This window comes from Coregonus lavaretus (genome assembly GCF_964263955.1).
Source record: "Coregonus lavaretus genome assembly, chromosome: 4".
Lineage (NCBI taxonomy): Eukaryota > Metazoa > Chordata > Actinopteri > Salmoniformes > Salmonidae > Coregonus > Coregonus lavaretus.
Genome location: NC_139991.1, coordinates 30195102 through 30206518, shown reverse-complemented (window position 1 = coordinate 30206518; position 11417 = coordinate 30195102). Strand labels below are relative to the sequence as shown.

Below are 11417 nucleotides of genomic sequence, written 5' to 3'. Positions count from 1 at the left end.
GAAGCAGGGCAGGAAATGAGCGGGGGGGTGAGTGAAAGTTAGTCGGGGGCCACAGAATCCTCAGAGTGAGCATTGTAGAAGGAATGGAAGTAGTGGGGGAGAGTGGGGTGCTGTTTAACTGTTGACTGTGGTAGCTGTGTGGTAGCTTGGGAGGTGTTAGGAGTAGAGGGAAACAGATGGCCCCTCTGGGCCTCCAAGGGCCATGACTACCGGCTGCTAGCTAACTAAGCCTGAGCAAATGCCAGCTTCAGAGCAGAACAGAACATTGATGAAGGATTTTGAGGCTGATTCCTTGACCTGTCAATGTTTTTAATTTGCTGTTCTATGATTTTGTTATACTCCTGTGATTTCTATGGTTTATACTAGATTACTTGTAGTTTTTCATGATGTCTGTCTGTAATTGTGTAATGACTTGATGCTGCCTACCTTGGCCAGGACGCTCTTGAAAAAGATATTTCAAATCTCAATGAGCCCTTCCTGGTTAAATAAAGGTTAAAAAAAAAGAAAAGAAAAAATGGAAACAGAGCAGGACCCACTACAAATGTTTTTAAACTGCATGGAGGGAGGGAGACTATGTGTGTGTGCCATTATTCTGGGAGGTGGGAAGGCGTGCAGGCAGGCGACAGACGACACTAACACAGGATAAATAATTAGCAGCTCAACTCTGCTCTCTTCTCTGTCTAGAAAGACTGGGAACACAGATGTGTGGATATCCTCTTCTCTATCCAGTCCACCTGCCAAGATGGCTGACGTGGCTTCTCTCCTCAGAACCATTGGCTGTCACTGGCTCTCTCTTTATCTGTTGTTTTATATCTGGTTCTCTCTCTCTCTCTCTCTCTCTCTCTCTCTGTCTCTCTCTCTCTCTCTCTCTCTCTCTTCATTATTCTCTTTCCTCCATTCATCATATTTTCAGTATCTCACCTATACCTCTTTCAGCAGTGGAGAACCAGGTGTCTCTGAAGGGTATACCCACCATTCCACTCCTTTAGTCCCGTGACTCCCACCCCCTCTGCTCCTCCCAGGCTGCGCCCCCTGCCTCCCCACAGGAAGTGATGCGACAGTTCCCGACCTTGAATGCTCTTGGCTTGACTGAGCGAGCTAGAGAGAGAGAAAGAGAGACGAGAGAGAGAGATGGGGAGAGGGGGAGAGAGAGGGTGAGGGAGAAAAAGGAGCAGTCATCAAATATTTATGGTTAAATCTAATAAGAGGAGGCTGAGGTTCAGAGGGCTAGCCATACAGAGAGCTCCGCTAAGCTGCAACTCAGCAAGACGAGGTGTGTGTATGTGTACTCATGCCCGTGTGTGTGTGTGTGTGTGTGTGTGTGTGTGTGTGTGTGTAAACTGCATAAACAAGTATCAGATCAATCCATCAGTTAATCCCTCCTCTCTCAGTGCCACCTCCCCCCCTAGCTGCATTCACACTCACTTTGCTGTATCACATTGAGAACCACCCGTCAATAGAAATGCATGTGATAAACCAGTAAATACCATAATGAATGATGATGTTTAAGATCATAATCAATCAAATTAAATGAAACTAAATGATCTCTTGTTGATGAAGAGCAGACTCGATCAGCTATCTTCTTTTCCACAGGAAGTCAATGTTTGTGGTTCTCAACATAGAGATACTGTATCTTGATTTATCTCTATTAATCTGCCTGGTTCTGTGATGAGTACTGAGTATACGAAGAGGCAGGACACAGACGCAATAATTAACAAGGTAAAGGTTTACTTAACAATGAGAAAGAGAATAACAAAGTGCGAGTAAACGACACAACGCTAACAATTACACACAACAATGAACGAACAGTCCAGGGCTATATAGTGAGGGTGATGAGATGAGGTGCAGGTGCGCTGGAGGTGATTAGGGTGCGTTGGGTTTCCATTCCTGTGTTTGCCGAGATGGTGCGCTCAGACCGGTGGCTCAGTAGACCGGCGAATCAGAGCGCCGGAGGGGAGCAACGGGAGGAGATGTGACAGGTTCTCCCTCACAGAATGGAAGTCACACACACCTCTTTGCTTCCGGAGATGGCTATCAGAAATGATTAACACCATAAATATCTAAAATATTAGTTTTTACAGGACTAATTCCTCCAACAGATTTCTAAAGATTTGGGTTCCGTTTCTGGATCTTCTGGACAGAGACTGATTGTCAGCACTGATTGTGAACACTTACTGTTGTTGTAACTCTCATATTGTTGTCTTTTGTCTTAAGAAATATTCCACTTTATATGTCTAGCGGCTGTGTTTTTGTTTTATACTAAATTGTAAAAGAAAATCCTTTAAAATAAAATAACAAATCTGTCTGGTTCTCTGCTTAAATAGCACTTGGAAACCTACTGCATGCACAAAGCTAGATAACAGGAAAGATAACCTCCCATTTGGTCCTCTCATTTTCCCACACAGGACATCCCTGCCAGCTCTCCCCTCCCCTGTGTCCTCTGTCAACTCAGTCACACACTCCACATACACACAGAACGCTTTTTGAGTTTGTGTCGACATTTGAAGTCAATGGTTTTCTTTCCTATTTATGGTAGGAGAGGTGTACTGGGAAACAGGCCCATTGTTTGTGGCCATGGGGACTGTCTGTGCAAGGCCCTTCAGCCCAGCAGCTTGTCTATTGGTAGTGAATGATAATGCATTCACACAGCGATATTTACCAAAGGCCAAGACACTTGATCGCCTTGTGGTGAGTGGAGCTATCAAAGGCTCTCATTTACTCTGTGTGCATGTGTGTGTTCATCCGTTTATGCGTGTTTGTGTGTGCGATCTTCTGTTCGTGCGTGTGTGTGTGGATCTTCCGTTCGTGCATGTGTGTGTGTGGATCTTCCGTTCGTGCATGTGTGTGGATCTTCCGTTCGTGCATGTGTGTGGATCTTCCGTTCGTGCATGTGTGTGTGTGGATCTTCCGTTCGTGCATGTGTGTGGATCTTCCGTTCGTGCATGTGTGTGGATCTTCCGTTCGTGCATGTGTGTGTGTGGATCTTCCGTTCGTGCGTGTGTGTGTGTGGATCTTCCGTTCGTGCGTGTGTGTGTGGATCTTCCATTCGTGCGTGTGTGTGTGTGTGGATCTTCCGTTCGTGCATGTGTATGTGGATCTTCCGTTCGTGCGTGCGTGTGTGCGCGTCCATCTGGGAGTGTGGGCAGCTAGAGCTATAGACACACACTAATCACACAGAGCAGAGCGGGCAGCAGCCAGAACTCTCTCACCCTGTCCCGCTCTCTCCCAGCCCTCGCATTCATCACAAAGCACCATTTAAGTGGCCACTTAATAGCCCACTCAGAGTTAACACATGAAAACGGGTGAAGTGAGGGAGAGGGAGAGAAAGAATGAAACCGGATGAGGGTCTGATTAGTTTCCAGTGTGGCTGTAGCAGAATCTAGGTATAATCTAATCCATCAACTCCAGTCTTCATGTTAGAAAGGTAACTTCATACCCCTCAATTAAAGGGAAAATATCACTTTTTTTTTTTTTTTGTTCACTGTATATGTTCATTAATTTGTTATTAACATATAATATGTGTCATAAAATTGGAGAATTTCCTCACTACACACAAATGCGAGCGTTCCTGCATTTCACTGGTAGAAACGGGCCATCTACATTTCCTGGTTGTAAGCAAACCACAATATCCAGAATTCATAGTGATTTCAGGACGTAGGACCGCCCCTGTCGATATGGATCCAGTTGAGAATGGGTGTCAACTAATGATGGGAAGTTCGGCTCTTTTCTGAGAGCCGGCTCTTTTGACTCGGCTCCCAAAGAAGAGCCGGCTCTTTCGACTCCCGAACGGCTCTTTATTTAGGATCTTTTGTAGCCTATATTTTACCTTAACTTTGAAAAAAAATCATGGTTTATGTGTTGAAAACCCTTTTGCTTTCAGTGTTTTTATGAGAGACCTTATAATGCCTAATTCTGTGCATTTATTCTGTGACAAAACCACTCTTACATTTGTTTATTTCAATTAAACTTTTTTATTGCACAAATTAACAATAAACTTCAAACAAATCCACAGAACAGAATCAAAACCAGAACCAAACTCCAGCAAACAGCATTAGTCCTCAGGGCAGGTTGGCATTCAGGAAGATCAGATGCCTCAGCTTGGATGGGCTGATAGGCCTGATACGATTTCGCCTCTCCGTGAGTATCTGCCCTGTTTTGGAGAAGATTCTCTCAGAAGGAACTGATGTGGCAACAATACATAGTCTCCCCTCCATCACCTTCACCAGGAGTGGAAAGACTGAGGCCTTGGCCTGCCACCAGCTCAGTGGGTCTTCTGCTCTCTGGATGAGGGGCTCCTCAAGGTAGCTCCTCACCTCCATTATAGCATCAGCTGTCGGATTTCTCCTTGAAGCATCTCCTGTAGCTCTGTCATCAAAAAGCCTCCAAACAGCAGAGGTTTGCTGCTCCTCCTCCACTTGGCCCTGTAATGGTGGAGCTGGCTGGCTGCTGGGGGTGCATTTTGCTGCTGCTGCTGCACTAATCCTCTGAAGAGCTTCATCAACAGCTCTACGATCACTGAAGGCAAGTTTTTTAAACCTTGGATCCAATAAGGTAGTTTCTGAAAGGACAGTGTTGTACTCCATCCGCAGAAATTTGCGGTCCATGGCTGAACAAAGAGCTGCAACTAATTCCTTCACTTTCTGCACAGTTACTGTCCATTGGTTCTCGGCTGTCACCAGCTGCAGACCTTTGCAAAGCAGGAGCATTTTCGAGGCTGTGACATAGCTGAAGGAGAGAAAACAGCAACTTTTAGAATTTAGTTTTTTAAAAGTATGTGGCATATTATACGTGATGCATTATACTGTATGTGTTGTGTTTGCAATGTATAATAGTGACTGAATAGTAGTAGAGAAAACAATGCTTCAATGGTTCTAGGTACCTGTCTGCACTTATCTCCACAGTCACCTCCTGGAATGGTTGCAGGACGGCGCAGACCTCTTTCACCAGCTCCCATTCCTCTTGGCTTAATGGCTCAATAGATGCGTTGATGAGGGCCAGGGTGGAGATGATGGCATCTTTTATTTCAAGCATTCGTTTCAACATATCAAATGTTGAGTTCCACCTGGTGGCACACTCTTGTTTGGGCCTCAGTTCAGGAATCCCCATTTGGCGCTGTGTGGACTTTAGCTTCTGTGCTGCTACTGTGCTTTTGTGGAAAAACTCCACAACAGCCTTCACCTTATCCACGGTTGTTTTGATCACCTTCAGAGCATCTCTAACCACCAGGTTTAGTGTATGCGCCAGACATGGGTGATGGGTCCACTTCAAAACTTTTATGGCTTTGGTGATGTTTGCAGCATTATCACTCACACAGCACACCACTTTGTCCTCTACTTGCCACTCTTTTGCCACTCTTAGTAGCTCCACTGCCAAGTTTTCTGCAGTGTGTCTGTCGGTGAACTCGAAGCAGTCCAGAAGGCAAGATGTCATCTTGTAATCTTCAATAAAGTGGCAAGTGACAGACATGAAAGAGCAGGTTGTTCTGGAGGTCCAGCAGTCAGTTGTCAGGCAAACTGATGGAGCTTTTGTCACCCTTTCTTGCCATAATGCACGTTCTGTGTCATATAGTTTTGGGATCATTGTTTGGGAAAGTGTTTTTCTACTGGGTAGAGTGTATGTGGGATTTAGGGCTTTGACAAAGTTTTTCATTCCTTTGTCCTCCACAATGGAAAAGGGTTGAAAATCAGAAGCTACCATTTTAGCCAACTCATCATCAATACTGTGCTGTTTGGCTGGGGTCATCAGTTTAGGTAAAAACTGACTTATTTTGCTTTGAGTTGCAGTAGGAGAGGTTATACTTGCACGCATGGGGATGGCAGTAGACGTTACAGCAGCTGTTGTTCTGGTATGAGACACACCAGGATCAGTAGATGGTGAGCTGGCTTGCCCTCTCTCCTCTAACTGCACTGTAGGATGGACAGTTCTTGTATGTCTATGCAGGTTTGTGGTGGAACCTGCTCTTATAGTGACCTTCGTTTTGCAGTGAAGGCACTCTGCTTTCTTGTTCCCAATATCTTTAAACTGCAGCCAGATGCTGCTTCGCTTTCTAGTGTCACTCATAGTTAAACGACACGACAATGCAAGACGCACACACGCTCCTCAGTCCGCTCTGTCTCTCTCTTCACTTGCAGTGGAGTCAAGTGGTGTGTCTGCCCCGCCCCCTCTCTGTTTACACATCCTTAATTCTCACGTGAATGCCGCATGCTGGTCGCCATGCTGGCCAATCATAACAGACCTCTGTGAAAGTGAAACCTAAGCAGCGAATGGGCAAAAAACTGGGAGCCGGCTCTCACTCGATGCGAGCCGGCTCTTCTGATTCACTACAAAGAGCCGGCTCTCAGAGCCGATGCTTGTGCGCATGACCCATCACTAGTGTCAACAGGTAGATAACGTTACTCACTGGACTAGCCCCTCGTTCATAGAACATCAGCTTGCAAAACACTATTTATTTTTCTTTCTGTGTCGACAACAACTGTAAAGTTTAGTCATGGTGTGGTGCTCAGTACCTGGATGTGCAAACTACAAGCAAGCACATGCTGATGGGGTAACATTTATTCAGTTACCTTACTAAGAAGTCAAGCAGAGGTAACTAGCTAGCGAACTACATTTGTTTATCTAAACCAAAATCTAGCTAGCTTTCATAATATGCTGGCTAGACATTCCAAAGCAAATCAATGTGATAAGCCAGCTGCTGTCTTGCGATGTGATTTGTAACTTTGCAAGCTAACGTTAGCTACGTTAGGTTACGTTAGCTACAGTTTACCGGACTGTATCTAACCAGTAGCTAGCTAACTAACTACCGCAGAGGCTAAAGTGACTGGCCTATGTGTTCTATTTGAAGAGACAGCAGCAGCATCAACATCAAGCTCAGCACCAGGAACTAAATCTTTAGCTAAATCTTTCCATGACTCCATGATGAGCAAATAAATATACTGGAGCTAGGCATAAACATGGTCTCTGTCTTGTTGTCATAGTTGGTGTGTTTATAAGTAGGCTACAACTTCTACTGTAGTTTTCTCTGTATTGTGGATGCTTAGTTGATTGTTTATGCAGATATTGAAGTCTAAATTGGAGAAAAGCAGAGTTATTACTAAGGAGGGGATGGTGTGGGTCACTGAAGGTTAGTAAGCATTATCTATAGGAATGAGGGGGATGGGTGGATATACAGTAGTACCTTGTTTCAGTGTGTATTGATGTGGACAAAGTAGTAAAATGTTGGATAGTCACTGACTAGTGTGTCCTACAGACTAATCCTGCTGCTGATGACGATGACCTTGACACCAGCTTTAGTAGTACAGATCCTGTAGACCCATTGGATGAAGGCTTTCAGCCGGGAACAAGCTCAACATCATCTGACTTGGAAGAGGAAAAGATTGCACGGGGCTGGCAAGATCCAAAGTGTATAGTCTACGAGTCTAAGGTCATGGAGCTCATGAAGTTCTGCCAGACCAGCTGCCATTGCCCAACACAAGACGAGGTTCACCAGCTGAAGAACATTCAGGACCCTGCCTGGAACATTCAGCCAACACAACATCCATATTTAGTTAGACTGATGTTGTAGTATAATATAGAATGCCTAGTATGCTCACAACTACATTGTGTTATATATATTGCTAGCGCTTGTACATATGTATATGATGGAGTTTGATCAATTGTTTTATATAATCTTTTTTACAAGTGTACTGACAAGTGACTAAATGATTCCAACTACATCAGAAACCAATAAAGTGTTGACTTCAGCTTCTGGATCAATTAATTGTGATATTCATTAAATGTATTTGGAAGTAACTAGCTATAATCTTAATGTGAAAAACTAATGATGCAGAGAGTTGGTGTATCATTTAAACTTTCAAGTAAACGTGTTCCAATAAAACAGTAAATAGTCTGTCAATGTAGCAAATAAGTAGACATGGATTGTATTCAAGACAAAGTTTATTTGCTCTGGAGACCGAGGTGAGTGTACACAGCAGTATGCAGGAATAGTTACAGTGCATTCGGAAAGTATTCAGACCCCTTCACTTTTTCAAAATGTTACGTTACAGCCTTATTCTAAAATGAATTAAATAGTTAATAGTAATAATAATCAACACACAATACCCCATAATGACAATACCCCCCCCGAAAACATCACATTTACATAAGTATTCAGACCCTTTACTCAGTACTTTGCTGAAGCACCTTTGGCAGCGATTACAGCCTCTAGTCTTCTTGGGTATGACGCTACAAGCTTGGCACACCTGTATTTGAGGAGTTTCTCCCATTTTTCTCTGCAGATCATCTCAAGCTCTGTCAGGTTGGATGGGGAGCATTGCTGCACAGCTATTTTCAGCTCCAGAGATGTTGGATCAGGTTCAAGTCCGGCCTCTGGCTGGGCCACTCAAGGACATTTAGAGACTTGTCCCAAAGCCACTCCTGTGTTGTCTTGGCTGTGTGCTTAGGGTCGTTCTCCTGTTGGAAGGTGAACCTTCACCCCAGTCTGAGGTCCTGAGCGCTCTGGAGCAGGTTTTCATCAAGAATATCTCTGTACTTTGCTCCGTTCATCTTTCCCTCAATCCTGACTAGTCTCCCAGTCCAAGCCGCTGAAAAACATCCCCACAGCATGATGCTGCCACCACCATGCTTCACCATAGAGATGGTATTGGCCAGGTGATGAGCAGTGCCTGGTTTACTCCAGACATGACGCTTGGCATTCAGGCCAAAGAGTTCAATCTTGGTTTCATCAGACCAGATAATCATGTTTATCATGGTCTGAGAGTCCTTTAGGTGCCTTTTGGTAAACTCAAAGCGGGCTGTCATGTGCCTTTAACTGAGGAGTGGCTTCCGTCTGGCCACTCTACCATAAAGGCCTGATTGATGGAGTGCTGCAGGGATGGTTGTCCTTCTGGAAGGTTCTCCCATCTCCACAGAGGAACTCTGGAGCTCTGTCAGAGTGACCATCGGGTTCTTGGTCACTTCCCTGACCAAGGCCCTTCTCCCCCAATTGCTCAGTTTGGCCGGGCGTCCAGCTCTAGGAAGAGTCTTGGTGGTTCCAAACTTCTTCCATTTAAGAATGATGGAGGCCACTGTGTTCTTGGGGACCTTCAATGCTGCAGAAATGTTTTGATACCCTTCCCCAGATCTGTGCCTCGACACAATCCTGTCTTGGGGCTCTACGGACAATTCCTTCGACCTCATGGCTTGGTTTTTGCTCTGACATGCACTGTCAACTGTGGGACGTTATATAGACAGTTGTGTGCCTTTCCAAATAATGTCCAATCAATTGAATTTACCACAGGTGGACTCCAATCAAGTAGTAGAAACATCTCAAGGATGATCAATGGAAACAGGATGCACCTGAGCTCAATTTCCAGTCTCATAACAAAGGGTCTGAATACTTGTGTAAATAAGGTATTTCTGTTATTTATATTTAATAAATGTGCATTTCTTTTCTCTCAAAAACCTGTTCTCACTTTGTCATTATGGGGTATTGTGTGTAGATTGATTAGGATTATAAAAAATATATATATACATTTTAGAATAAGGCCGTTACATAACAAAAAGTGAAGGGGTCTGAATACTTTCCGAATGTACTGTATGGCAATGTATGACATATATATATATATATATATATACTGCTCAAAAAAATAAAGGGAACACTTAAACAACATATCCTAGATCTGAATGAATGAAATAATCTTATTAAATACTTTTTTCTTTACATAGTTGAATGTGCTGACAACACAATCACACAAAAATTATCAATGGAAATCAAATGTATCAACCCATGGAGGTCTGGATTTGGAGTCACCCTCAAAATTAAAGTGTAAAACCACACTACAGGCTGATCCAACTTTGATGTAATGTCCTTAAAACAAGTCAAAATGATGCTCAGTAGTGTGTGTGGCCTCCACATGCCTGTATGACCTCCCTACAATGCCTGGGCATGCTCCTGATGAGGTGGCGGATGGTCTCCTTAGGGATCTCCTCCCAGACCTGGACTAAAGCATCCGCCAACTCCTGGACAGTCTGTGGTGCAACGTGGCGTTGGTGGATGGAGCGAGACATGATGTCCCAGATGTGCTCAATTGGATTCAGGTCTGGGGAACGGGCGAGCCAGTCCATAGCATCAATGCCTTCCTCTTGCAGGAACTGCTGACACACTCCAGCTACATGAGGTCTAACATTGTCTTGCATTAGGAGGAACCCAGGGCCAACCGCACCAGCATATGGTCTCACAAGGGGTCTGAGGATCTCATCTCGGTACCTAATGGCACTCAGGCTACCTCTGGCGAGCACATGGAGGGCTGTGCGGCCCCCCAAAGAAATGCCACCCCACACCATGACTGACCCACCGCCAAACCGGTCATGCTGGAGGATGTGGCAGGCAGCAGAACGTTCTCCACGGCGTCTCCAGACTCTGTCACGTCTGTCACATGTGCTCAGTGTGAACCTGCTTTCATCTGTGAAGAGCACAGGGCGCCAGTGGCGAATTTGCCAATCTTGGTGTTCTCTGGCAAATGCCAAACGTCCTGCACTGTGTTGGGCTGTAAGCACAACCCCCACCTGTGGACGTCGGGCCCTCATACCACCCTCATGGAGTCTGTTTCTGACCGTTTGAGCAGACACATGCACATTTGTGGCCTGCTGGAGGTCATTTTGCAGGGCTCTGGCAGTGCTCCTCCTGCTCCTCCTTGCACAAAGGCGGAGGTAGCGGTCCTGCTGCTGGGTTGTTGCCCTCCTACGGCCTCCTCCACGTCTCCTGATGTACTGGCCTGTCTCCTGGTAGCGCCTCCATGCTCTGGACACTATGCTGACAGACACAGCATACCTTCTTGCCACAGCTCGCATTGATGTGCCATCCTGGATGAGCTGCACTACCTGAGCCACTTGTGTGGGTTGTAGACTCCGTCTCATGCTACCACTAGAGTGAAACACCGCCAGCATTCAAAAGTGACCAAAACATCAACCAGGAAGCATAGGAACTGAGAAGTGGTCTGTGGTCACCACTTGAAGAACCACTTCTTTATTGGGGGTGTCTTGCTAATTGTCTATAATTTCCACCTGTTGTCTATTCCATTTGCACAACAGCATGTGACATTTATTGTCAATCAGTGTTGCTTCCTAAGTGGACAGTTTGATTTCACAGAAGTGTGATTGACTTGGAGTTACATTGTGTTGTTTAAGTGTTCCCTTTATTTTTTTTAGCAATGTGTATGTATATATATATATATATATATATATATATATATATATATATATATATACAGTAGAAGAAAAACATACTACTAACGCCTATAATAAATACTATAGTTCTACAAAGAGAATACTTGCATATGGTTTGTTTGGTGGGTGCAGTGAGGTGTTTGGAGTCCCTTTGATACAAGGGGAGATTGGTTTTATGGACCTTTCACATCTCCTCTTGAGTCATAAACTTATTT

The 11417-nt window shown here is 44.7% G+C and overlaps 1 protein-coding gene across 1 annotated transcript; it reads right to left on the bottom strand.

The window, feature by feature from the left end:
- Positions 1-3958: 3958 nt before the first annotated feature.
- On the bottom strand, positions 3959-6290 carry LOC311128694 (E3 SUMO-protein ligase ZBED1-like). The gene is made up of 2 exons (XM_084160925.1): positions 4880-6290; positions 3959-4725 (listed from the first exon to the last, which is right to left on the bottom strand). Exons 1-2 carry the CDS (start codon positions 6058-6060, stop codon positions 4059-4061), a joined length of 1848 nt encoding a protein of 615 aa, XP_084017051.1. The 5' UTR covers positions 6061-6290; the 3' UTR covers positions 3959-4058.
- Between the last annotated feature and the right edge of the window lie 5127 nt (positions 6291-11417).

Coding starts and splice junctions, on each gene's coding strand:
- LOC311128694 (XM_084160925.1), bottom strand. CDS start 6,060: ATGAGTGACACTAGAAAGCGAAGCAGCATCTGGCTGCAGTTTAAAGAT. Junction 4,726..4,879: donor GTGGAGATAAGTGCAGACAG/GTACCTAGAACC, acceptor TCTCTCCTTCAG/CTATGTCACAGCCTCGAAAA.